Source organism: Haliaeetus albicilla, chromosome 26 (assembly GCF_947461875.1).
Source record: "Haliaeetus albicilla chromosome 26, bHalAlb1.1, whole genome shotgun sequence".
NCBI classification, from domain to species: Eukaryota; Metazoa; Chordata; class Aves; order Accipitriformes; family Accipitridae; genus Haliaeetus; species Haliaeetus albicilla.
In genome coordinates this window covers 13,047,093-13,074,922 of record NC_091508.1, presented here as the reverse complement: position 1 = coordinate 13,074,922, position 27,830 = coordinate 13,047,093, and the positions used below count along the sequence as shown (strand labels likewise).

The following is a 27,830-nucleotide window of genomic DNA, read 5'->3' as shown; positions in this document are numbered from 1 at the left end:
TGTTAAGTTGAACTTGGTCTGATTACGCATGGCAGCTCCCATAAATTGGAAACATTCCTGTTGCAAGTGGATTACATTTACACTCATAACTCAGAGCTTAGAAAATCCTTCTTGAAATGATGATTTCTCACTGCTCCTAGGGCTTTTTTTTAAATCTGACTTCTGCCTGTTATACCTGGAGCTGAAGAGATTCAGTATGCATCTCCACTGTTTGTGCAGCTCCCAGCACAGTGGGGAACTTGCGTCTGAATTGTGCTGGATTCAGCTTTACCGCAAGACAAATGGTGAGGTGGTGCTGGAACCCATGGTACCCAGGACTTCTGTTAGAAAACCCTCATGATGCTTTTCCTTCTGCATTCGCTATTTCTGTAGACCACTTAACTGCAGCACTCGGCTGATTCTTGTCCATGCTGAGGAAAGCACATGTTCAAGCTGCACAAACCAGTCCAGCCGGCCAGGGACAGAGGATTGGGAGCCAATCTGCTAAACAGGGATTTAGCCAAGAGGCAGCCCCAAGTGCCAGCCATCTCCTAATACTCTCTTAAGGAGCCTAGCAGCACAGGCAGCTGCTGCTTCCTCCCTGGTCCTCCTCGCAGTTCAGCTCAGTCCACCAACTCTGCAGCAAGGCATTTCCAACCAGAATTATGTTTCGTTGTCTTCTTGCTACAGTGCCTTTTAATTAGAAGCACAGCTGCTCTGGAAACATGGAGCTCACTTTTCAAAGAGTGCTCTGGAAAGTGGTTACAATGGATTAAAGCAGAAAGGTTAGGCAATTTATTCATCTGGCACTTAGCAAATGCATTGGATTATTTTGTGCTGCAAGGATGATTTAAAAAAGAAAATTAATAACAACTTTTCAGCTCTTGCTAGCCCTAAGGCACTCTGCTGTGCAAGCTAGGTGTTGGAGCTGAAACGTTCGAGAGCTAAGCTGCACAGTGTCCAACTGCTTCAACTCAGCTCCCAGCTGCGTGTGAGGGTGCTAGGGTTTCACTGCCAGTGTCTGTGTAGCCCCTCTGGTTGAAAAAGGTCCAGTTCAGCCAAGAGTTGCCCCAGGAGTTAATGTGGACTCTCAGCATTCACTAATTTCAGCTCCAAAGGACCACTTACCTGGATGTTTGCAGAGCGATGCCATTTGTACCTGGCATTGACTTTCCATCCTGAGCACTGGCTGCCAACTCCCCAGCTGGCAGAGCTCTCTTTCTGAAAGGACTATTTTGATTTACAGTAGAGAGAATCTGGCCCATTGAGCCACACAGCTCTACACAGGTATGGCAAGCTGCTGTGAGGCATTTGTTCAGCGGTGTCACTTGTGCTGAGAAAGCTTTGAGAGGTTTTACTCGGGTGTAGGAACACTCCTATGCCCGAGAGCTGGATGAACTTCCTCTTTCCCCTCTGGCCCAAGGCCATGTGCTGCTCGCTCTCAACTGCATGGCTTAAGTGCTTAAAGCAGTGGCAAGGATAAAGCCCCTAGAAATTAATCAGCTTCACTTCAAAGGTGAAATTCTATGAGAAGATCTCAATCCCATTCTTCTCCAAAGGAAAAGCAGTGGGGGTCCCTGGCTGGACAGTATGTGATGAAGATCTAACTTGCACAATGGGTGAACAATCTAAATCTGTAAAATATCTGGGGATCAAAACTTTGTATGTGTTCTGTGAGCAGAAACTAGAACAAGCATCATATCCAGCCCTGTTCCAAAGGGGTGCCTCGGAGTTGTCCTATGGCAAGTAGCAGCTGGATAGGGCATCCCAAGAATGAACAGCCTCCGCTGGCAGGGCTGTAGTAGCAGCAAGAAAACGGAATTATTTCCAAATGCAGCTACTTGTGTGGATGTTGCGTGCGTTTCTGCTGGGTAGCACTGGAATGAACTTGTCTTAGGCTTGGGAAACTGGCTTTGTGATAGTTTCTGGAGCCATATCAAAATATCAGGGACCAAATGCCACCGCTGGGCAGCTTTGGTCATTGAATGCCTGTGGTTTGGGCATTGCTGTGCTCTGCCAAAGTGGGAAGAACTGGATGTGCCGCTGCAGTCTGGAGCTAGCGCAGTGTGGGGGCAGCTCTTTCTGCATCTGCTTGTGTTAACATACTTCATGTCTTCTTGTAGGATAAAAAAAGTTTGGAGATGCTCAGATACTGCGCTTGTGGGAATAGTAGTACTTTAAATAGAAGAGCCTTTGAGTGGGGTACTAAGCATTAAAATTGTGTTTGACTGCAATTCAAAGACATACAATACCTTGTTTGCCCTTCTCTGTTTGCTGATGTAGGCGTATTTTTGTTTTTACCCACTTTTCTGGTTTATATTGTCCCTTTTTTCCAGTAATGTTGACTTTTTCATCTGCTTATTTATCACCCATAGTTAGAACCTGAATTTCAATTAGCAATCTGCTTTGTTTGGTTTTAAACAAGGCATTGAAAGCTCCAACAAAGCTTTAATACATAAAGCTATTTGTAATGCAGCTGTTAAAGCTCTTCCATCATATCCACGAACAAAATGAATTCTATTGCTATCAAGAAGCATCTGATAAATTAGGTTTAATCCTCTACTGCAGCAGACAGAAGGCACTTCAGAGAAGACAGAAAGATTTCAAATGACTTGAGGTGGAAAATGGTCTTTGCTCAGTGCTCCAGAGATGTAAAAGAAACTAAAACCTCATGCAAAGAGAAACAGTTCATCCAGTAACTGGAAAAGCAGTCCATGGATTTCTGCACTGACTTCCAATCCTGACGCTTCACTTTTGGATCTGAAGTCACAAGTCAGGGCTGTGCAAGCAGAAAAGAGGATGGCTAGGCATCCCTCGGTACCATCAGGTACTCCCCTGAATCCCACTGATCCATGCTGTGGTTTGCAATTCTGAATCTAGATCCCCAGGGTCCCTCGTAGGAAGGGCTTCTCTGGAGCAGCTGTAGTTGCTAAATGAAGGGGGGTTAATTGCAGTGAGTTTGGGTTTGACTCCAAGCCTGACATCATAAATTGCTTCAACACCCTGTCAGTAATGCAGGTGCCTAAATCCCATTGACTTGTGATTAAAAGGAAGCCTGCGCTGAGGTTCTCTGCTGAAGTGCGGCTGAATGAATGAATTACCTGTACACTAACTTACCAGTTATAACTAATTACCAGTACATAACCTAATGACAACCTGCTGTCTGGCACACTGGGCAATGGGAAAACAGCCACATGGGTCACGTAACGGGTTCTGTGTGCCCCGGGCAGGCTGTTCTCCTGGGGTGCAAGCTGATTCCTCCCGCTCGCCAGCGTGGCTTTCCCGAGTGTCTTCTTCCAGTACGCTGTGCTGATGTGCTGGGTGGGACGGCGGCCCCGGGTGGGTGCGGAAGCCCTCCAGCAGGATGGATGGGCCTGGGAAAAGCGATCTTCTCCTGTGCCGGGCCTGAGGAAGAGCGGATGGGTTTTCTGCTGCCGCTGCCCGCCCTGACCTGCCGTTCCTCCAGCCAGGCAGCTCCCGCCTGCGCCACCACCCCCGGGACCGGCTCCCTGACTGAGGTGGCCGCAGTTACCGCGCGGCTCACTCCTGCGATGAGCTGCGCGCAGGCCTCGGCCCGGGCGGCGGGCGGTCCCGGGGCAGGGCTGGTACCGCCCCGGACAACCGGTTCCTCCGCCCCCGCCCCGCCCCGCCCCGGCGGTAATGAGCGGCGGCGCTAATTGCCACTCCCGGGGGGGCGGGGCGGGGGCGCGGTCCCGCCGGCGGGGCCGCTCTGTATAACCCGTCTCCCGGCAACGGCGGGCACGTCACTTCCTGGGGAGCCGCCGCGAGGCGCCGGCGAGCGCGCGGCCAGGTGGAGTGGCGCGTGCGGCGCCGGCCGGGGCGGCGGGGTCCGGTCCGAGCCGGTCCGAGCCGGCGGGGTCCGGTCTGGTCCGAGCCGAGCTCGGCGGGGTCCGGCGCGATGAGCGCGGAGCTGGACGGCGTGTCGGTGCACTCCTCCTCCTCCTCGTCGGGCTCGCTGGGCTCGGCGGCGGGGCCGGCGCCGCGGCCGCTGTCGGCCAACGTGCGGCGGCTGCACCAGGCGCTGACGGCGCTGCTGAGCGAGGCGGAGCGGGAGCGCTTCATCCTCTGCCTCAACGCCTACCACGGCCGCCGCAACGTCTGCGACCTGGTGCGCTCCCTCCGCGCCCTCCTCGACGGGCCCCGCCGCCGGCAGCTCCTGCCGCTGCTGCGCCTCGTCCTTCCGCGCTCCGACCAGCTCCTCTTCGACCAGTACACCGCCGAGGGGCCCTACCTGCCGCCGCCCGGCCGCCCCCCGCCGGCCCCCGCCCCGCCGCCGGTGCTCCCCGGCGAGCTGCGGCAGGTGACCCTGCGGCGGAGCAAGGCCCACGAGGGCCTGGGCTTCAGCATCCGCGGCGGGGCCGAGCACGGCGTCGGCATCTACGTGTCCCTGGTGGAACCGGGCTCCCTGGCCGAGCGGGAGGGGCTGCGCGTCGGCGACCAGATCCTGGGTGTCAACGGCAAGTCCTTGGACAGGGTCACCCACGCCGAGGCTGTCAAGGTAAGCCGGAGCCGGACCGGCCTCCTCCGCCTGCCGCCCGGCCCGGCCCGGCGCTCGGCCGCCGTGCGCCCCGTCCCGCCGCCTCCGCCCGCTCCCGGGCTCCGCTTCATCCCCGCCCCGCGCTTCGCCCGCCGTGCGCCCCGTCGCGCTCTGGGCGTGTGTGTGTGTGTGTGTGTCCCGGCTCCCTCCCCGGGTGTTGTCGCTGTGCGCCCCGTCCGGCTGCACCCCCTCCGGCTTGGGTCGCTGCTCCGTCCCGCTTCAGCCCCGGGGTCCCCCGCTCCGGGACGCGGCGGTGCAAACCCGCAGCGCCTTTGCGGAGCGAAGCGGCCCCGGGTTTGTATCGTACCGGCAAGATCGGGCTGGTCCCGCCGGCGTACGGGGCACCAGCAGTGCGTGAAGCCGAGCCGGAAAGTTTACGGTGAAAATAGCGATGCCTGCTGATTGCACGGGCAGTGACGAGCTGCCGGGGCTCGGACCGGCGTCGTCCGCAGCTCCTCACACGGCAGGCTCGTCCCTTCAGGGCTAGGCGGTATTTTTTTATCACAACGGCTCTGAAACGTAGCGGTGCTGCTTGTGTCTTCCTTTCAGTCTGGGAGGCTTGTGGGAGTTGGAAAGCTGCTTGAGCCGGGTTTTAAGGCATGTACTAGCTCTCCCAAAGGTGGAGAAACTGAGGCACAGAGAAGCAGAGCGACCCCCCAGCCCCAGGACTGCACAGAGCCCAAAGCGGGAGCAGATCCCTTCCGACTGTGTCAGGGGGAGAAAGAGAACAGTTACACAGCTGAAGTGCCCCTGGCTTTTTCCGCAGCACAGCATGTTTCCATATGCCCCAGAGACCTGTTGTAGTACGTAACGGCAGGGGTGCTATTGATAAAAGCTTTCCTGTAAGGCTGGGTGGGGGGCCTCTGTAAACTGTGGGATTTTCAGCTGGAGCTCAGTGTTTTGAGGCAAAGTCCGTGTTTGAGTGACCCAGACCGTTCACAGAGATGATCCTGTGGCTGGTGGGCTCAGCTCGGAGCTTTCCCACAGCACAGCGGTGCCGGGCACAAACCCATTGAGCTGGAGAATCGACTTTTAGGGCAGTAATTTGTAGGCAGCAGCGTGGAGAGCTGGGACCTGGGGTGACAAGACTGTTTTGCAGCTGTTTGTGCTTTAATTCTTCCATAATAAGCTAAAGCACTTCTCTTTGCAGCCTGCTTCATATGGTACGTTCCTCCGACAGTGCATTAATCTTGTACAGCTTTGAACAGCGTCTTCACAGTCAACCTGTATGTTCCCTGCCCCATCTTTAAATCTGTGCCCCAAGCAAGGGCATGTCTTCCAGACTGGAAGTGAGTCCCTGGTAATCTTGAGACCAGAGGAAAGATTTGTAGGAATTCCTTTTTTTTTTTTTTTTCCTTTTTTCATCCTAATCATAGGATGGCAACAGTGTAAGGTTTCAGAAGTTAGTCTGGGATTTTGTGCCCTGAAGATTGGAAAAAAAAAAAAAAAAAAAGTATTTTGACTATGGTGTTGGGGTGGGTAGAAACCAGGTGTCAGGAATGCTCTGGTCTGTTAAATGACTTCATCTCTAATTCAACCCACTCAGCTGGGTAATTCACATCACTTTCTGTTTGTTCTCTAATATAATGTACGTGATGTCTTTTAGACACTATTAATATTGAGTGAAACTAAGTGCTTCCTGCACAGAAATAATTCCTGTAGGATGCAGTTTGTCAAGGGGTTGTTCTGTGACAAGAGCTATATTTTGTTAAGGTGATCCTGATAGGAAAGAGAAGCTTAGAAATTGTCTGCTTGTGAGCTGAACTTCTTTAAGCAACGGTTTCATCAAGCACCCGGTTGTGCTGGCATCTTCTAGAGCTCCTCCACTCTGGTGACATCCGGGAAGGGTTTATGACCCACGTAGTGGTGGTACAAACCCTTCCCTTGGGAAGAGTTGCAGAGTGATTTACAGTACAGCTCTAATAGTTCCTTTGGAGATTTTAAAATTAAGCAAGTGTTAATTTGTCCTTGCATGGTGCATTTGGGAGGGGGGAGAAGTGAAGAGTAGATTGCATTCAGCAATGCTAAAGGCAGTCTTGGGAAGATTTTCCTGGGGTTAAGACACAAATACCTCAGTCTAATGTTTTGGAACAGGGTGCAAGAGTGTCAGAGCTGCAGGGACATGGGGTGGTGATGTACAGAGTGGTTTGACCCCGTGTTCTCTTCTTCCCCTTGAAACCTGGGATCTCGGGCTCAGTCTTGATGTAAGCGTTAACAGCTCTGCAAAGGTCTCTGGGTGTGATCTGGTCTCCTGGAGCAGAGCACACCTCACTGTGTCCTGACATCCTCACTGATGGCTGTTGGTCTGCTCTGTAGTGGATCAGTGGAGAGAGAAACGTTGGATAAACAGGCTTGTAACAGAGCCGGGTTTGGTCCTGGCATTTATGCGTACACTGTACTCAGGATCAAATACAGAGAGGGGAAAAAGGTGAGCAGAGAGAGGCTTTCTTAATACAAACCCACAGCTGCATAGCTTGATCTCCGAAACGCTGTCTGCCTGCTTTAGAGGAGTAGCTGTGGTGAATTCTTTCTCTGTCAGAAGCTGTCTGACTAAAGCACAGCTCCCGTTTTTGTGTGTGGAGCGATGGTCTGGTTCTCCATCTGTCTGAGAAGGAGCACGTTCCCATGCCGTGCTCCCATCTTGACTGTCCTGCAGCAAGAAACTGTCTGTCTAGGACAGCGTTGTTATTCATAATATGCAGAACGTGTTGTTGTGAGAGAAGTTGTCAAAGCTTGTTCTTCAGGGCATAAGACGATTGCAGAGATCAGGAAGGCTCTTCCACTGCTGGCCTGGCCTGCTCCCAGGCACATTGCTCTCTCTGGCATAGCATGACGAAATTACTGAAGCAAAAATCAACTTTCTCTCTGTCAGGGTGCTCAGAGATGCCCAGCTGTGAATACATACAGTGAGGCAGCTGTTCAGACAGAGCAGTGAATAAATATGTAGTCTTAACTTATTTGTGCAATCTTGTAAGAGCATTCACATGGTTGTTACTGCATTCATTCTACAAGTCGTGATAGCTCAGTTGGCGCCTTTTCGTGCACGTCTAGCCACGCAGGAGTACCCCAGCCATTTCCAGCACTCTTCTCTAGGAGGAGAGGCACTGACTGTGGGGTAGGAGCAATTTCTGTTTTCTGCCTTGTTTTTTCAGGCATCACGCAGAGCTGTGAGGTACCAAAAGTGGAATTGTGGCACCAAATGAAAACTGCCCCAACACTGGGCAGGGAAGACAAAAGTAATGAGCTGCATGCTGTCCTAGCTGAAAACTGACTGGTGGCCTGTGACCAGTGCAATGGGGTTTGTAGATATTTTAGCGTAAATTAGATTAAAAAGTGGAATTCTGACTTAAATGACAAGATTACCTAAGCACTACAAATCAATTCACTTAATGACCAGCTTCTTAACCTTTACGTGAATAGTGGAGTTTTATTTCTTGTCTGTTTCATGCTTGCTGTTTCATCCAAATCAAAATTAAATGACTCCATTACAATTATAGCTCTATCATTTCAGCATTCAAGAGTGCACTTTAGCAAAAGATCACTGTAATTTGAATTATGGTGTAGGTGAAGAAGTTTGTATTGTCTGTCATATTTTTAGAGCTTGCCTGGCTTTCATCAGCCTTGCTGTGTAGTACACAGCTGATATTGTAGCAGTCCTGCTGAAAGGTTGTATTGATAAACTGAAATGTTTTGTCCAGAGTAGTTAAAATTGAGGTGCTTGCAGGTTTAGACCATCAAAACTAAACAATTACACAGGGAGGTATTTCTCCTCTACTCTGAGGTCTGCATTACACTCGCACTCACTTTCTCCCCCACCCCTTACTTTTGTTGCTTTGCAGTAGGTTTTTATGTCCTTTAAATCGTTTAGGGAAGAATGGAACAAGGGAAAATGTAAAGTACCATGACTCTGATGGATTATTCCTGATTGAGGATTTGGGGTAACAAGCTACACCAGCCTCAAAAGAGCTGCACTGATGCCACCATTTGCCCTGCTGTGTCTTTCTGTTCATGCTGACAGCTTGATCACCAAAACTAGACTAATTTGTATGCATCGGTCTTAGTGACCGCAATTCTTTCATCTTGCTGTAAATCTGTGGTAGCTTTGCCAAAGTCAGTGGGCTCGCATCGAGTTTATTTTGAAGGAACTGGGGTAGTTCAAGTCCACGGTCTTGGGTTCTTTCAAGTGTCTTTGGAGAGAAGCTGCGGGTTTTGCTGCAGGCATGGCGGGGCCAGGGGAAGGCTTGTGATGAGGCAGAGCTGTTACTGGCAAGGCAAAGGTCTCCAGAACGCAGCGCCATACTCTGCCGGCTCTCCCTCCCGCCGGCGGGTTGCTCCCTGCTCCAGCCCTGCCTGGGAAGGCTCACCTGCGATGGAGGGGGATCGCATCGGCAGCTGCCACAGGCTCTCTGCTCAGGCAGAGGTTTTCACTCCTTCCAAACCAGCCTTTCCGTCTCCTGTTCTGGTAGTGTCAAGTGGGCATTTAAAAATAATTAAAAGGATATTAAAATTCTCTTTGTGTTCTATTCATTTGGACTTTCATGATGGCAAACAAGGTGATCTCTTCAGAGACCATAATAATTCATATGAGGTAGAAAGGGCTCCGGCTGCTTCTGCTAAAGGCACTTGTGGTAATTGCTAAAAGACCACTGAGAAGTGACAGAAGAGATGTGCAGCCCTGAGCCTTGGAAGCATATTTAGAGCAATTCTACTTTCCAGGCAGCTTACAAGAAGGCAAATCTCATTTTGTTGTTTCTTGTGATGCCAAATTAATTGATTATCATTATCTGAGACGGCTTATTTGCTGTAGTCAGTAATCACCACTGTGCTATACAGGCATTGTAACAGCTAGTAGGAGTGAATGCAGCTTGGTTTCTTTGGTGGGTTTTTAACCCGTCCAAGTACTTGGAGTTGTGGACCATCACACACAGTCATGGTTGGGAATAATGAGGAGTGAAAGCAGTACATCAATCCCCTGATTCTGTAAAGGTATCAGCCTTGTTTCTTTAAATGCCTGCTTGCTTGTCTCTATATTTTTAGAAGTCACTGACTGATCCAGACACTAGAAACCTCTCCCCTTCCCAAGGGATCTCAGGTAGCTGGAGCATGGAAAAGAAGGATGTGACTAGCATCTACCCCAATAGTTCGAGCAGTAACCTATTCCTTGGTCTCTGGGTCTGCTTAGAAACAGCAAAAAAACCCCAAGAACCGCACACAAAAAAAGACCTACAGCTTAAAACGCAGGTGCTGTGCAATGCCACAGGCTTCTGCTCTGCTTTTCTGTCCTGCAGACAGTTTCCATTTTAACTTCCGTAGCCAGCTGAGCTGAGAGGGGGGGAAGTATAAAGTCACCAGGATCTCCCTCTAGGAAAAAGAGGGAGGGGAAAAAGGTCACTCTTGACCTTGGAGGCATCTGCAGGTTAAATTAGTTTTAATGCTTCTTAAAGGGAATGGCTCATGGCACTTGACAGAGTGTAGATCTGGCAAGTGATGTTCTTGGTTTCACAGGCAGATCTGATGACATGCAGTGGAGCAGGCTCGAGCGCTGGACCTCACCTAGTACTGAGGGCCTGACTGCGGGGCTGAGAGGCGATGCTCCATCGTCACTGTGAGCTAATCTGAGCTGATCAAATTAATACCATGTGTAACTTGGAGCAGGGTGAACTTGCACTTACAGAGAGCGTCTCTGGGAATGTGGGTTTAGATGTTGCACTGGAGTTAGGAGTAGGTTATATTTGCTGCTCTGCCACTGATTTCCCTCAGTGGGCAAGTTACTTAGTCATCTGTTTCCCTTCATTACACCAGCAAATCACAATCAGCCCTAATGAAATCAAATGACATTATACTGATGTGAAAGATTAGAATGAGGTCTTAAATCTCTCCTCTCCTCATAATGCAAAGATGATAGTACTTGGCGTTGGTATTGGCTTGTTCATCAGGGTTAGTATTGTTAGGGCATCCTTGAGTTCTTGGAGCATAAATGTTATTTAGTGGGCTCCTTGTAAATAAAAAGTTTTGCCTCAGTAGAGAAATTGATAAGATAACCCAAAGGGTAAAAGCCTGTCTTTCCTTCCAGTGTCCATTAGAAGAAAACAAAAGCGTTAGTGTGCAGTATAGCTGGCGAGTTAAAATATCTTTTACTTGGTTCCTCTGTCCTCAGGGAAGATGATGGATTTTCTTGGCACCTTCCTCAATGCCACAGCCACGTCTGCTTGGAGAATTATTCGGCTCTAAATCCCCTCGCCTGAACTGACAATGCATCTGCTAAAATGATTTGGCTTAGTTTCTTTTGACTGGATGCTCTGTGAATTCTCCCTGTCACGGACCACCAAGTGCTTAGTAAATACAGGTGAAGCAAGGACCTGGGCAGGCTGGAGGAGCTCTGTTCCTGCCAGCTTCTTGTTGCTGGACTCAGAAACTGCATCTGAGCCGCTCGGGGTGGGATGTGCTGGCAGGGAAGGCTGGAAGGGCCTCTGCTTTGTGCAGGCACTGACTGGGTATCCTTGGTGCTTAGTGAAGTGTCTTGCTCATTTCCCCCCATCGATTCTTTCAAAGTTAGTTTTTCCACCAAGTAACTAACCATATCTAGACAATGTGGGTTTGTTGGTGGTTCTCATGATATTTTTCAGCATTGTTTGGTGTGGAGTAGAGAGAGAAGAAGACAAGAGGAAGCCAATGGCGGGGGGTGCTTTGACCTAGATCCCCTTCATGCACACCCCCCACCCCAGAAAGCACCTAAACAGCTTTCCAGGCTTGCACTGAAATAAAGCTTTGTGGAGTGTTCTGCTCGTGTTAAAACTGTGCTGAATTTGCCTGAGGGATACACTGGGCAGTGACCAGCTTTGAAGGGGTGGGAGGTTACGGAGCTGTTGTCCTGAAGCAGGGATGAGGGATGTCAGCCCTCAGAAGGGTTAGGGAGGGGGCCCTGGAGCTAGGATTTCATTTGACCTTTCCAGGTGAAAGGGACATGGGCTTCCTGATGCCTTGGGGCTAAATGTATGCAATCACCATAATTATGCATCAATTTGCATGTATTTGCATAAGTGCCACTACTTGAAAGCCAAACTGCTGTCGCCTTTGCCTTGGTAGAGGGGGAGAGGTTGGACTGTGCCTCCTGCAATTCCCATTTGTCTTCCTGCCAGGGAGGCCATTTCACACCCCCCATCCCCTATGCTGTGTTACCCACTGCTTTCCTCTCTGGTTCCTCTCATCCAGCACTCCATCTGGAGTGCCTCCGCTTCCCTTCATCCCTCCTTCTATTTATTTCTCTCTCCACCTGCCTCTGTCACCTTTTTCTTGTACCAGTTTTCTTCGTTCCTGCCTGCCCCAGCCGCACGTCCTCCCCACACAGGGACAAGCTGTTCGCATACGTCAGTGCAGATGAGTCTCCTGGTTCCTCTGCACAGAAGCAGTTCCCTGGTCTTTGTCAAGCAAGGTGGGGAGGGGATACACTTGATCCAAAGCATCTTATTTATGGCTACAGACTGCAGTCTGGGGGGACATATCATAGGGGACAATCTCTCCCTACGCATTTGTCTGGCACCTGGCAAACTTGGCCTTAACCAAGTTGTGTAGTGGGAGCTGTCGTAGTCTTATTTGTCCTGCCTGCAGAGGATCCCTGGAGTGGGCTTTTGGGGGCAAGCAGGTGGGTAGTGCCTCTGCCTGCTGCCTTCTGCTCTGTCCTTTCTGCCAGTGGAGGAACCATTTAGCTGATAGGGCTCAATCAATCTCTCTGTAAAAGGTCTCACGGTCCTGCCCCTGCAGCCCCCTCCCCTCCATAGCACACATGGGGAGCCTCATTGTTCCCACTGGCACCGAGATGGTTTTGCTCAGTCTAGCTGAGCCCACAAGCTTAAAACTACCCAAGTCCACCTGGGTCCAGCAGGAACACCCCAGGATAGTGCAGGAAATAGTGGTTAGACAAACTTCTGCAAATTGTTCCCTCCATGGTGCTGGAGCGTGCTGCAAAAGCTCCCTCTGCCTTCCTCCTGTGGCATCTCTGCATTTCTTTCCCCTTTGCAGCTTTTTTTCAAGTCTGTGCCTTACTTTTTGGGGACTTGGTGCAAAATTGCGTGGTACTTCAATGACTGATAACCTCCGCACTGACCTTTGCAGCTTGCAAATGGAGCGAGTGCTTGGATGCCCATTATCTGAGCACCTCAAGAAGCCAAACAGCTCTGGAGAGTCTATTATTGCCGGAAGAAAGCAGCTTGTGTCTGTAGCAAGGGGGAGGATGGCTCATAGTTAATGCTTCTTGTATCAAACTGTGATCTACCCACTAACAGAATGAATTGGAATAGATTGCTCATTTCATTAGCGGCGAAGGTAAGTGAGTGGGCTGTATCCGTATGAGACGCATATTTTATTCAGGCTGCCAGAAGAATACTGGTGATTAATTGCCATTGATTTCTGACATCTGTGTTCCTACTGGGGGAATTTTTGAAGGCCTGGAAGATGCTTTTATACAGCCTTCAACATTTTGGTGCCCTCGAGAAGTGGAAAGAACAAGGGGAAAATTCTGAAGGCGGGTGTAGGAAGCCTTCAGTAATGCAAGATGTGCTGGGCAAGAATGGCCTGTTACAGGTGGGTTTCAGGAAGAGTGGCAGCTGCCAGTGTTGATCTTAGGAAAGAACATGCTGCATTGTGTGTTGCTGTGGGTTTTGTTTTTTTTAAAAGGTAATAACTGTGGGTACAGGAGATGTGTGTTTCCTTTTTTGACTATTTTAAGCAATCTACTTCACTCTCAAAGGACTTGATAATTAAATAGAGTGTTGTCAGGGGATCAGTGGCCTTATGGAATCAATCTGCCCTTCCTTCTGGCACTTGCTGCTTCTAATAACATTTCTAGGCAATTGGTGACTTGTTTCCCTGCTAAATGTTTTGGCACTCATCCCCAGATTCAACTAAATTATTTCCTTAAGCTTGTCTTCTAGCAGGTGTGCTTGCACACTGTGGTGCCAATGTTAAACCTTTCATACCATGGTCTTCAAATACATTATAGATGCGGCAAAGCCAGATTTTATCTCATTCTGGAGCGAAACACAGCAGCACAGAACAACATGTAGCAAGTCCCTGAAACAGCTTGACAAAGGAAATGGAGATGCAGTCTGCACTGTCTGATTCTGCAGAGGGGATTAAGGAGGTGGAATTATTTTATTTAATGGTCCACTGCAAATGAGTTGGGTTCAGTATGCCTGTCAAATAACACACTTTCCCAAAGAGCTTGCAGGTGAATTACGCTGTTGCTTTTGTGGTGATCTCTCTGCAGTCACTGGACACAAGGCAACTTGCGTGTCTGTGAGGAAAGAAGTTCTCCCTTGTAGTATTCCCATCCAGAGCCTATCCTTTCTCTCCATGGGCCCGAAATGCTTTTCCTTTTGTCCCAGGGAGTTGGGGTGACCTGCTTCATGGGAATGAAGCACCCATATTTGTGTGGGCAGGTGCTGGCCCTCTTGCTTGCTGTTGTTGCTTTATAGGTAGGGCTGACAGCAAAATCGAGGTCAGTGGACGCGTGCCAGCTTGCTGGCACTGTGGCATCTCCCTGGGAGTGGGGAAGGGCAAAGTGCTGAATGTTCCAGCAGTAGCTAGGCTGCCGGGCGCAGGGACCAGGGTTTACAAGGGAGGAGGGTACAGTGGTGGAAACCTCTCATAAACCTCCCCCTCCACCAAGGGGCCAATGCAGCTGGCCAAAATCCTGTGCTCAGATGGGTTGTTGGGACCCTCTGCAAACACATTTCAGGAGGCCAGGGTGGATGCACGGTGTGGGAGAAGCCAATGTGATAGGGCTGGAAAATAATTCCTGCCAATTGCTTTATGTTCAGGGAGATCAGCTGGAAAATGGGTCCTGCCCTTTGTCGTAGATATGGTCCCTGCTGGCCAAAATGCTTGTGCAATGGCAGGGAAAGATGTGTTGAAGAAGCTGCCTGTGGTCCTTGGTCTATCAGTAATTAGCACCTCTGATTCCCAGATTGTCAGTCAGCCCCCTCTAACCAGCCCTAAGAAATTAAATTAAAATGAAACAGAGGAGAAAATAATCCTGCTTGCTGGGACAGCTGGGTAAAGATGTTTTAGGGCTGGATTTGCCCCTGGATACTGGTCTGAACCTGCCCATCCAGGACTGGCTCCACCCATGTCTTGGGGCTCCCAGCTGGCTTAGCAGAGCCAGCACCAGCTACTCCTCATGGGAGAGGGAAGTGAAGCCCATGGCAATGGTCCTGGCAGTGCAGAGCTCCAGCCAGAGGCTGTATCTGGGCTCTGTTCCTCAGCACAAAGTCTGCCCAGGCTGCTGGCTGCTCCCAGTGGATGCGAGGACTACTCTCCACACCATGTCCCTGGAGAACAAGGCTCTCTGCTCTTGCTGAGGAGGGAGCTGAGGTGAGCGGAGCTGGCTCTGGTGAGCAGCAGTGGCTGTTGTGCTCTCTGATGCCCTGACAATCGCCTCCTCCTCTCCCTGTGATGAACGGCTTTGGTGCCGCATCCTTGGCTCAGAAATGTTCCATCCTGCCTGCGCTGCTGAGTCGCCTGTTTGTAATGCAGTTGCCATCGTCCCCTAGCACTGGCGTGTCCCCGAGGTCTTTCACGAACACCCATTGCCTCTCCAGCTCAGCCCATTAGCCTTTGCTCTCGCCTCCTTGGATGGCTATTAATGATTTCCATTTTTGCAGCACCTCTACACCCAAAGCACTTTCTTTTATTAGAGGCAAGACTTCCACCTCCATTCTTATTCTGAATTGGTTTCCTTGGGTACTCTAACACCCAGCCACAGCTGCATACTGAATTGGAGAGGAGCGGTGCTGCATGAAGCACTCTGCAGCCCTCTGGCTTACCCAGGCCTGGCCTTGCTTTGACTGTAAAGCGAGCGGTAAGATCCTGGCCCGGTGGTAGTGCGGCAGTAGGCTGCACTTCATTACCTCAGTAGCAGGCATAAATGGCCCCATTAAATCTACTCTGTATCCCAGTGCTGTAGCAATAAAAATTGTCAGGACCAAGATGGTATTAAGAAATTTAAGGCAAATGCTCCACTATGGTGATTGCTTGGATTCCTCATAGGAGCCAGTGTTGGGGCTAGAGCATCCTTTAGAGGGAGGCTTCTCCCAAAGCACTTCATAATGACCTGAAGAACAGCTGGCAGGAGAGAGTCATTATTGTGTGCTGCTAACTGTCCAAAGGTTCTGGATAATCATGCTCAGTGGATGAGAAAATTACCTGCAAACTTCTTTGGGATGTCAAATCAGCCTTATTTCCTCCCGACTGAAAGCTGCCAAGAGCCTGGTGGAAATGTATATTAGCACAACTGACGGGATGAAAAGGGGTGGAGCAGGGGAGGAGCAGCTGAGGGCACATATCTCTTGTGTGCCCCAAGCTTGGTGAGAAAGCCTTCCTGGGTCTGCCTTCTGTGCCTGGGTGGAAAATCCAGATGAACCTGCTTGCAGGGGACTCGCTGTTGGGGTTGCCTCGGCATTCTTTCCAAAAGCAGATGATTTGTCAGCCTCAATACAGGGAAACTGAGGCAGTGAAAAATGGGAAGCTACTTTACTATGGCAGGATTCAGTGACAGGATTTGTAATGCCTGAAGGTTTTTTGGCTCCTGCTCCAAAGGCTACACCCTGTCAAAGCACAGGGCTGGTAAATAGAAAAAGCTGGTGGAGGCTGTTGGCTCTGCTGGCATGGCAGCTGTGCTGGCCATCCCAATGGCTGACTTGTAGGCTTCTGGGAGCTAGGCGGAGATGGGTTAAGCCCCGCAGGTCAGCATGGGGTTGATTTTGTATGTTGGCTGGGAACAGGCCTCAACGGCACAGGTGAGTCAAAGGTTATGCAATGCAGAAACGGTCCCTGTCCAGGGGCTGCTGACCCACAAGACCATGGCACCACTTCCAGGGAACTGCCTCCTCCCAGCAGGTCCTGTTCCAGAGGTCTCTTCTATACCACTGTGTTGTGGTTTAACCCCAGCCAGCAAATAAGCACCACGCAGCCCCCTCCCAGCTCACTGCCCTCCACCCAGCGAGATGGGGGAGAGAATCAGAGAAAAAAAAAAAAGTAAAACTCATGGGTTGAGATAAGAACAGTTTCATAGAACAGAAAAGAAGAAACTAATAACGATAATAAAATGACAATAATAATAATGAAAGAATTGAAAGGGTTGATATATACAAGCGATGCACAATGCAATTGCTCACCAACCGATGCACAGTTAGTTCCCGAGCAGCAATCCGCCCCCATGTTGGCCAACTCCCCCCAGTTTATATACTGGGCATGATGTTACATGGTATGGAATACCCTGTTGGCCACTTTGAGTCAGCTGCCCTGGCTGTGTCCCCTCCCAACTTGTCGTGCCCCTCCAGCCTTCGTGCAGGCTGGGCATCAGAAGCTGAAAAATCCTTAGACTTCAGACTAAACATTACTTAGCAACAACTGAAAATATCAGTGTGTTATTAACATTCTTCTCATACTGAACCCAAAACATAGCACTGTACCAGCTACTAGGAAGACAATTTACTCTATCCCAGCTGAAACCAGGACACACTGAGACCATTGTTTTTCTTCTCTTAACCCCAAGGGTAACAGACCTCATCTCTCCAGGTACCAGGAGGGGCACTCCTACAAACCAGAAGAGGAACAGATGCACCAGCCTTGGTAAAGCCAGAAAAAACAACCAGAGGGGGAAGTGCAGAGTTTCTTCCTGTGCAGGGAAGTGGATAGTAGCTCTGCTCACTTGGAGCTCACCAAAGCAGCTGATAGTGATTTCTGTCTCTGGATGTACGATGGAAGCTTCTCCCCTTTGGCTCACCTGATGCCTCATCACTTTGCAGCTCTGCATGCCAAGTGCTTTGTTAAAGTCTAGTTCAGTGTGTGGATGTACAAATGTTTTATAGGCCTGTGCCAGATCTCGTTCATGTGCCTGCTGTACTTCATTATGGAGCGCATGCAGTGCTGTTACCTGAGGGAAAACACTGCTTCCCTTCTCATCTCCTCTTATAGCCATGGCAGCTTTAGTTGAATAGCTGGCGGCTGCCTAATGAACAAAAAGCTTCCTGGAAGCTCGAATGTTCAAACAAAACTGACTTTAGTGGTCACCGGGATGGGGAAGTGGTTTGCACTGACCATCCTGTGATTTTTGACAAGACTGTGGTGGCCAGAGGGAGGACATGGGTGGTGCTGAGCAAGCTTTATGTTCCTCAACCTCCAGCTCTCATGCTAGGCCTCTTCCTCAGACAGGAGCTGTACTTTGGCTTACTGGAGCAGATATTCTTCTAGTGGAGGTTAAAAGCAGGGATTCCTCAGGCTATTTGTGCTTGTGGTTGAAGAATGATTTACCCCCCCCCAGCTGATACAAACCTAAAACTAATTTATCCTAAAATTAATAGAAGTAATCTAATCAAATTGATGCAAGCTCTTGAGTCAAAAATCTATTAAAAAATCAGATTACAAATAGATTGAGTTTACAAATGGGCTTCGCTGGCTGAATTTCAGACCTGTACGTAAGCATGTTCTAGGCAGAGTCTTCAATGCTTGCTCATTTAAAAGTGCATGCCTGAAGGCCTGTTGAATCTAGGCGGTGGGAGACCATCTTCTAGGGAAAAACATCAGCTGTTTAACTCCAGCTCTCTTAAATGGTCCGATAGTATTGCTGTGTCCTGTTAGAGTTAGAGAGCTGCTGCATTTTACCTACAGGTGTGTATGTCGGTGGTGTCTGCAATGCTGTGTTATACATCTGCATACAGTATATACACCTGCATTGCCAGTATATCCAGGCAAGTTCTGCGTGGTTTGGGGATGCCCAATGGCCTACAGCTCTCCTACAACCTTGTAGCTGGGTGAAGGGTTTGCTTGTGTCTTGGCCCTTCGTTATAAAGCTGAGGAAGAGTGAGTTTAACCAGAGAGGGTGGGAGCTGCACGGAAGCTGCATGTGATGGCAGGGGCCATCTGCTGCAGGCTGTGAATCAGGTGGGGCAGGGTGGGAGCAGACGGGGGCTGAGGTGTAGCCTGACGTGTAGAAGGCAGTGCTGGAAAGCAGGTCAGGGTTGCAGTGGGAGGCATGGAGACAGCCACGCGCAGGGGCAGTGTCACTGAGTGGATGTGACACCATGACAAGGGAGTGGGGCTCTCGCCAACTTTCTCAGGGCTTTGTGGGGTCACCTTGGACAAGGTGTTTCCTGCATTGCTTCTCCTCTTTCTGCTTGCTCTTTCTCACTTGTGTTTCTTGAGGCAAGCGCCATTCCTTTGTGTTTAACACCTAGCACAAGGACAGGTAACTGGAATCCCCAGCCACTGAGGTCGATATCAGTGGCTTACCATCGTTGAGCCGTATGGATGGTCCCACTCTGCCTCACAGCAGTAAGGTAAGTTCTTTGTGGGTGTCACTGTCCTCCCCCACCTGTGATTACCCAAAAGGTGCGGGTCACTTGCCAGTGCGAGTGGCTAGGAGGCCAGCAGAGCTGTGTCCTGAAGGGCTCCTCAGTGTAGGGAAGGCCTCTGTTGGGGTACCGTTACAGTCCTGCACTAGCTCGTCAATAGGTGTTATCAGTGGGAATGTGTTGGGGGAGGAACACTGTGCTGGGCAGAAAACCGCTTCACTCACTGAGTACTTGAGAGGCCTTGGTAAATGCATAAAGGACTACACAGAGTGTCACCAGACTGCCTGCTGGAGCTCTGCCTTCTGCTGGGAGAGACTGTCACCGGCAAAGTCCCGATGGGCACCGACAGCTTCTGTTATTCCCTCCTCGTGTCTCCTCTTGTACTGAGGCTGCTGAGGAGCCTTGGCCCAGCCTGGTGCCTCGAGCCAGACGGCTGCTCTACTCGCCTCCCTGCTCTCTACTGTCACCTTCATGCATAAAACATCTCCCTGCTGACTGAGATCCCATCTCCTGGTGGCTTTGTCAAGGGAGCTGCAGGGGGACATAAAAAGTCCCATGTAAATCTCTGGCCTCTCATCCCTGGAAACTTTACTGTGCCTCCAGAGAGCAGCTCTGCTGCTGTTCTGCTCTTTCAGGGGATGACATTTAGCTGAGGCAGGACAGGAGCAGCCAGTGCTCTGCCTGCCACCAGCCTTCAGCGACCACCGCTGCCCTGTCCTCAGGGCAGGCTGTGAATGCTCCCTGGTGCCCAGTGTGGAACCAGGGGCTCTTCCTGCATGTGGTCACTTCTCCTGCGCCTGATATCTCTCCTGTGTGGTAGAAACCCCACAGGGTTATCTTCGGTGTCGTCCCCCCTGCCAGGATGGATGCTCTGAGGAAGGGAGGAAATGGGATCCCTGCATCAGTCCCGAAGAGACCTGCATGGGAACAGGGTGGCAGTGAATGTGGGGAGAAAGGAGAGAGAGCAGCTTGTGGAGGGCCCTGTGTGTGTTCCTGACCTTGCCTCAGCTCTGAGTTTTCTTTGCTCCTTCCTTAAATTACAGTGACATTCAGCAGCTGACTTTGAGGCATTGTATGAACATATGCAGGTGAGGAATGCCCAGGATCAATGCAAATGGAGAGCCTGCTCTTTCATTTAGAGGGGAAAAAGGGTGGGAGTGTGTCAGTTAGGATCACATGGCATTTCTGTGGTAGAGGGAGGACTGTAACCCTGTACAGTTGGACTAATCACTGATTATCCTCATCATTTGCCTGTGCTTGATGAGGAGTTGCGTCCTCATTCAGAGATGAGTCTTTGCTCATGGGACTGTCAGTGCTGTCTGCTGTCTCGGTACCTAGGTAAGTAAATGACATCATGGAGGCTTAAAAGAGGTTTTCATAGAGGTGGTTCTAGTTTGAATGAGTGGAGAATGTTTGTGTGGGGGCTGTACCCCATCTCATAGGGGTCACTCTGCACCAGTAGCTCTAGAGTAGGTGAGAAACCTCCCTGCCACCCCCAACCCATTGCAGTGGAGTTCAGATCATCCTGAGCCTGTCTGCGTGGCAGCTTATGAAGGCGCTTTGGGTCAGGAAGCTAAACTGTGCCCTGAAGCACAGATGGACTCCTATGCCATGGTGCCTGTTTGAGAGTGGTACCCTGGGGTGGACAGTGGGCTCAGAAATAGCTCCATTGTCCCAGTGAGACTTGGGCTGATGCCAGCAAGACTGGAGTGTGGTGAGCACCTCTGCCTGTCTGGCAGCCAGGCTGGGCTCCATGTGCTCTCAGGGAGAGAAGAGATCGCGGCAGGCAATGTGTTTGAGGGCCCGGGGGAGCTAAGGGGACAGGGGCCGGAGTTAGTGAGCAGCCCAGGATGTTGAAGTGCTCTGCAGTTGTTCTGATGGGGCTGTTGGTTTTGCAATCCTTGTTTAAGCTCTCCAGGCACGTGATGACCTTGGTAGCATGTGACAAATTTGCAGCCAAATTGCTATATGTGATGGAGATGCTGAACTGGGAATTGGTGAGCTGGATTCTCTCTAGCCCTGGCAGGGAGGGACAGGAGCATTGCCAGGTCAGAGCTGGGATCCAGCCAGCCCAGTATTACTGATGATATTATTCTTTACCAAAGAGCTGCTGGTATTAGTTCTTCCTGGTCACGAGCTTTGCTCGGCAACTCCTCTGCTCAGTGGGGAGAGGAGACCTTGCAGGAGCAGCTCATGAAAAGGATGTATGTATGGAAAAAAAACCCAAAGCACGTCCTTTCTGAGAGCGGATCCAGAGCATTGATGTTCCTCAGGCCTCAGAAGGGATCAGGACTTACAGCTGTCCCCAGAGAGAACTCCTATATGTTAATTTTACTATAAAGCCTATGTCAGCTTCTCACAGTAGAAGCTGGGGGACCAGAGGAGCGAATGCGGATCACCGTATCTGGGTCCCAAGGTCATCTCTGTGCATGCTGTTTTAAATATATGTATAAATTTAATAATTATTGTACTCGCTAATTGACTGCTTGTGCTGAGGAAGGCAGCTGGTAATGAAATGGCAACAGAGGCTGAATTTCTCGGAGCGTTGTCAATGTCCCCTGAAGGCATCAGGAGCTTTTCCAATGACAGAGTTTGGGGCTGACCTGTGGGGACCAGAAGTGCTGTTCTCCTCCAGCATTGATCCCTGTCCTGCTCTGACTCCTCTCCAAAGCTGCAGAAACTGCTCAGTCTCAGGTTCAGCCCATACTGGGGTTCCTCCTGGCACGTCACTACCCACCTTACCTCCCATACTCTGCTTCACTCTGTTCTTTCCCTGGCTGATGGGGAGAGTGTATTTGCTCTGTCAGCAGCAGCAGCTTTGCCTTAACACTGTTGCAGTTCAGGAGAGAACAGAAATATCCTAGCTTTTTCACTAGCTTTTTATGGAGCTCAGTCATTCAGTTGGTGGTTGCAGAGTAGCTTGAGATCTTTCAACCTCAAGGAAGAGCAAAGCCGTGTCAACCTAGAGTGCTAAGACAGATTGTCCTTCCCCCTCTGTAGGCATTATTAACTCTCTCCTTTCCTTGGCTTGTCTTCCAGGTACTGAAAGGCTGCAAGAAACTGAACCTGTCTGTACATTCGGTGGGACGCATCCCAGGGGGCTATGTCACCAACCACATTTACACCTGGGTGGACCCGCAGGGCCGGAGCGTGTCCCCGCCGATGGGCCTGCTGCACCACCAGAACAGCTCCCTCCGCAAGGACAGTGAGAAGAGGAGCCACCTCCAGCTCCTGCAAGAGGGAGATGAGAAAAAGGTGAGCAAGGGGGATCAGCCACAGCCCTGGGGGCATGTAGATGCCAACCCTCTTCATTCCCCTTATGCTTTTCATTCATGTGATTCTGGCCTCCATTGGGATAGCCTGTCTCTCTTTTAGGATACACTAGATCTTGTTTTTTTCCCTTGGTCTGTAGCTTTCCCTCTGCCTCCCCCGAGGAGTCCTATAGGACAGGATGGATTGACTTTGTTCCCATTTGACACAAGTAGAACCTGAGCTGAAGACAAGGCATTGTCCAGATGCAGGCTTGTCTGGTGGTGAGGGTCCTGCCAGGAACAGCGGTCAAACCAGAAGTTGTTTGTAAGGCCTTTCCTGAACAGGTTGTTGTTTTGGCTGGAGGCCTGCTGCCAACATGGTCATTGAGAGGCTGACATAGGTGTTATGTTCAGGAGGGCTTGTGGATTTGGAGGGCTAGATCTCAGAGTGCATTACTGCCCTTCTTCCTGCTTTTCAGGTTTTTTTCAGGTGTTTCCTTGAGCCTTTCTTGGGTCTCGTTGCAGTTTTGTCTAAGTGAAAAGAAAAAAAAAAAAAAAAAAAGCCCAGACAACTTTTCTCTTCCAAGAATGCTATAAAATAAAACAGGTGATTTTCCTTTTCCATTTGGGGAGAGGCAGGCTGAGCCAAGAGGGGCCTGAGCAGCGCCTGTGTAAAAAGCCCTGGCAAGTGAAAAAGGAGTGGGGAAGGGAATGGCTTTCATAACAATACCCAGGGGAGCTGGGGGTGTCTGGCCAGTGCTGGCCACTGCAGCAGGGCCTGGATCTTGGGCCTTTGAAAGAAAGGAAAGTATATTAGCACATCTAATTCCCAGTCCTCTTCTCTTACTGTGAGCCTGCCCTCCTTTGAAATAGGCCTTATTACAAGTGAAGCCAGCAGAGAATACGTTGAAGCTACAATATCTGATCTTGAGGATTTAGTGTTTCTTCTCCCTCATGCTTCCCTTGCCCAAACAGGCCTAGAGACTTGTAGACGTGGAGGAACAGTGCTCAGATGCCCTTGCAGTGAGACACAGGCTGGAGGAGCAGACTCTGCTCGCTCTCTCGGTGGTGATGGATAGGGAACATCTTCATCCTGTACAAGCAGGACATGGTGTTGCCTCACTGGTGTTCATGGAATATCAAATTACTGTCATATGAGTGAGCAGGGCACTTGCTTCCCAAACGCAGAGTTGCTTGGAGCCTTGACATATTTCCATCCTGTTATCCTGAGATCACTTGGGCTGTCCCCAGCACTTTGACTGTATGCCCAAAATGTCCTCAGCTCCACCTGGAAAGGCTGTGGAGGAATCTGTAAGCTGGAACCTCCCATCTCAGCCAGAGGGGGAAAAAAATCTAATACAGGATGAGGCAGTTTGCTGATGAAATATTCATGTGGGCCACGAGGGAGAAGGGCCCATTATTTTTACTTTAAGGAGAAGAGAAAAGCAACCGCTGCTGGCTTGCTGGTGTCCCCCACCCCCTACCACTCAGTGTCACCTTGATACAGCAGGCAGTGACTCTTTGAAGCTGTAGGTAGGAATGTTTCTCTGCACATTGTTCCCTTAGTCCTTGCTGTGTATTGACATGAAATGCTTAGAAGCCTGCAGCTGTATGCATCCCTGCCCAGTGCCTGAGCCTCACATGGCCCCAGACAGCCCCTTCCCATCAGTCCCTAGGGAGATGTGATTGCAGGTGCCCTAGCTGTCTCTGGGCAGCTTGGCTGCTGCATGGGCCAGTCATCAAACCAAAACACCCTCCTCTGTGCTGCTCCTGGTCCCGAGCTCGTCAGGGCTGGCTCCCAGGGGGTGCACAGGAAAATAAATCCAACTGAACTTTGCAAGTTAGAAGAGCTTTAATTACCGTAGCTTAATCTGCTTTGGAAGGGAATGAAGCCAAGTTGAATGAAGGCCACATTAAACTTCAAAGAGCATCCATGCTGGGCTTGGGCGTAAGTGTATCCAACAGCAGCCAAGGTGTGAGGGGGGGCCCCCAGCTCTGAGTCTCGCACTGTGGCACCATTCTAGCTGAGCCAGGCTGTGGGACCTTGGCTCACAGAATTGACTGCCCTTGTTCTGAGCTGCGCTTCTGTGGTGCCATTGCTTGTGATGCCTCTTTGTGGCAGTGCAGCACTTGCAGAGCACTGGGAAGATTTGCCAGCTTTTGGTGGGGTGCCCAGTCTTCATGGTGCTACCAGCTTGTGGCTTTGCTGGCTTCAGGACCTTTTGCCCAGGTATGAGGAGTGGTGAAGAACCTCCCGCTCCACCTGGCTCTTCCAAAATCTGAGCTTGTTCTTCCATTCCTTGGTGCAGCTTCACTCAGTCAAACAGCCACTTGACTTCTTGTAGTGGAGGATCGTGCTTTGACTCCAGGGCAGGGGGGTGAAGGCCCCTCTATTAACCTGGCAAGAGTCAAAGTCAGTTGCAGGAAATATTTGAAGCTCGCAGAAATGGGTGTGCAAAGATCTGATGCAGAGGGCAGTGCTGCTGGCATCATGAGAACAGGCAGCATTCAACCTTCTCCTGGCACTACTCCTCCGTGGCATATCAGCAGTGACATCGGTTACACTGCTGTTCCCATCATGCCCCTCTGTGCCATGCTGGCCGTGTACTGCATTTCTAACAGAAGTTATCAGCTGTGTGTTGTTTCAGTCCTGGGATCCCCACACAGCTCTGGTGGTGGCCCTTGGCTCCCTCTGTTACTCCAGACTTGACTTCTTGTGTCACTCCAGCGTGCCTCCTGCTCCGCTGTAGCACAGCTCTGGGCACTGCCTGGAGGCCTTCTCCTTGCTCTGTTAATGGGCCTTTGTCCTTTCTGACCACAAGTATGATGCACCTTTCTCCCTAGCTTGCTGGGTCAGTGGTTCAGAAGTGCTTGCCGTGGTAGCTGTTAGCACTGGTGGGACCCGAGGTTGCTCAGAAAAGCACCCTGACTCCTCTGGTCCTTGCACTGCCTTGAGCCTGCCTCCAAACCCAGCTCCTCCTGACAGTCCTGCTCATTGGTGTCAATGGTTGCAATAACCTCCACTCCTGAATTCCCATCTCTGACCGGCAAAAGAATATTACTGGATGCTACAGCTTTTAAATGACCAAGGCTGCCCAGACACTGCTGTATCCAGAGGTGCCAGCTGACGGTGAAGGAAAGCCCCACCATGATCAAAGACTGGCTGGCAGTGAGGAGAGCCTGACCTGGCTGGTGGATTTGAGAGGGGTTATCTGGTGTGACTGCCTGTGTCATTTGTCTGAACACATGCTTCAGGGCATGAATTAGCTGAGTCGCTTTGTCCTGACTTACTGTGCACCATTGACAGATGAAAACATGTCCCAGCACATGGGAACAGCCTGCCTGTAGTTTTTTCTGGTTTTATTTGTATGTGTAGATATAGATATATTTAACTGTTGAAAGGGGGGTTATTCTGTTCACAAATATCATGTAAATAAATGCAACATATCCCTGGTTAATTCAGCCCGGTCAACCGGAATTGACAGGTACCCCCGAGGGCTATTTGATTTCTGGATGGTTTTACGTTCTGAGGGAAGGGGTGGGGATTAGTTGGTTATTTTTTCCCCCCTTCTCTCTCCTATTTCTAATCGATCTGAATGTTCTGGAATACATATGCAAAAGCTTTCAAACAGGCATCATTTGGGAAAGTACAGAAGAGATCAGACTTCAGCCCTACAGCAGGAGGCTAAAGTGATGTAAACCAGCAAGTTTGTTAATGCATTGCTACAGTTCAGTAAGCCTGCAATGCTACTGTAGTTAAGGTGATATTTCCAGCTTTTGCAAGGTTAAATTCAAGGTTGGTGGAGGCATCCTACATTCATCAGGCAATAGAGATATCCCTGTCTGGCTACCTTTCCCTCCAGCGCATCTGTTCTGTATGCCTGAAAGGATGGGGTTTGTAGCATAGTTTAACAAGTTTGCTTATCTGTAGGCAGAAGCATTCATTATCAAAAGGCTTGAAATGGAAACCGCTGCTGTTGGCGTGTGTGTGATAGGGTAACCGATCCGTCTGGCGGAGGAGGGATCTGGTGCATGGCTGTGTACCTTCCTGGAGCAGGCACCCAGACAGTGGGATGGTGTTGTGGAGCAGATGGGCTGGTGTGCAGCCAGGGTGGTTGGGCTTTCAGCTGACGGGTCAGTCTGACCTCCTTGGGTAGCTCTGCTGTAGCACAGGTTCAGTGCAGAAGGCAGCCAATGTTGCTGGCCCAGGGCTGGCACATTCCTTGCCCTTGGCTTTCTGTTATATTTTTGTGTGGACGCTGGGATTCCTTCATTGTCAGCCGCAAAGAAGCTGTTATGGGGCTTTGGGAAGTTACTGGTGGACTGTCAGCTGTCCACTGGCTTTGCTTTCACCATCCTGTTCCAGTCAGTGGTTCTGGGCCAAACTCCAGCTTGCACCAAGCTTGGGTCAGAGGCTATTCTGTGTGGATGAGCAGGAGGTGAATGCTGAGATCTGGGCCAATTATTTAGTGTAGACCTGACCTTATTTGAATGACATCTCATGAGAAGGCACAAGAAGGGATGTGAGAATTAAAGGGAATGGAGGGAAGAAGGAGGTGCTGGTGTGTATGCACCTGTAGTTGTGCAAGTTATTGCAAATCTTTACACTTTCCATGTCTGTGTTGTCTGTGGCAGAGATGTGTCTGTTGAAGAGGTGGCCATATTTCCCAAGTTTTGCTATTATATTGCTGCAGTAAGGACAGCCTTCCCTGTAGTTGTATTTAGTGGATCCAGTGTTTCATCAGAGCCCTGTGCCCTTCTTCCCCATAGGTAAAGTAGCCAGTGATGGTGGTCAGTAATAAGCATGAAACGAAGGGTTTGCACTAGTGCACAGCTCTGGTAAAAGACTGTTAGAGCCACCTGTCTCCAGCACAGACACAGCAGCAGGTCACAGTCCCCCAGCCCCATCCCAACAGAGGATGTAGCCTGCCTGATGGAAAGATGGGACCTGCTTCCCGTGGTCACCTTGTGCTTCAGAGCAGTTTGGTTTTTATGATCTGTCCAGGCTTAAGTCCTCTGGATTTTTCACAAGAGCAAGGACCATTTGTGGCGTGAGTTGTCATTGATGTACTTCTGGGATCAACAGCTTATTTCATTAAAAGCACTTTGGAAACCATCAGCCAGCAAAAACTCATAGGTGCTGCTGAGCTGGGAGGAAGATGAACTGTGCAAAATGCTCTGCAAGTGTTGGATTGCTAATTCTCTGAGAAACGCCATTTCATCAGCTGAATCGTTGCTCTAATGTGCTTATTGCCAGGGGAGCTGCTTATTCCTTTAAGCTTTTGGTGCAGCAGAAAAAAGAAAATATACATAAAGAAGAGACTGCGAACGTCTCCTTGCCTTCAGGCAGTTCTGTATCCAGAAGTAGCTGTAATTATTATAAAAAAACAGAAAGAAAAAATATATCTGTGATAACGTTGCGTGGCTTGAATGTTTGAGATGCTAATGGTGACTACTTGAGCATGAAGGATAAGAGATGCAGGAGAGATAAGGAAGGATTTCTTCCTATTAGATTGTAATGACATTTTTAGTGTGAAGTGATAGAGCTCCCTGCATCTCTCACTTTGCTTGCTCTGACCTTGCTGGGTTTTGCTTTGCTTTACAGCTAGAAGACTATCCAGGCTACTTGGGGGTATATGGTTAGTTCCCTGTCATGACTGGAGTATGTGACACAAGCCACTGGCTCCCCAG

At 50.1% G+C, this 27,830-nt stretch overlaps 1 protein-coding gene across 2 annotated transcripts in view; it reads left to right on the top strand.

The window, feature by feature from the left end:
- The first annotated feature begins 3,771 nt into the window (after positions 1-3,771).
- The window catches only part of WHRN (whirlin), a 57,716-nt gene continuing 33,657 nt past the window's right edge, over positions 3,772-27,830 (top strand). Inside the window, exons 1-2 of one of the 2 annotated variants that reach the window (XM_069772097.1) lie at positions 3,772-4,498; positions 21,928-22,143. In XM_069772097.1, coding sequence (XP_069628198.1) covers positions 3,899-4,498; positions 21,928-22,143 — 816 coding nt within the window. In that variant the 5' untranslated portion in view covers positions 3,772-3,898. The remainder of the gene's footprint in view (positions 4,499-21,927; positions 22,144-27,830) is intronic. The other variant, XM_069772098.1, reaches the window with a different exon arrangement.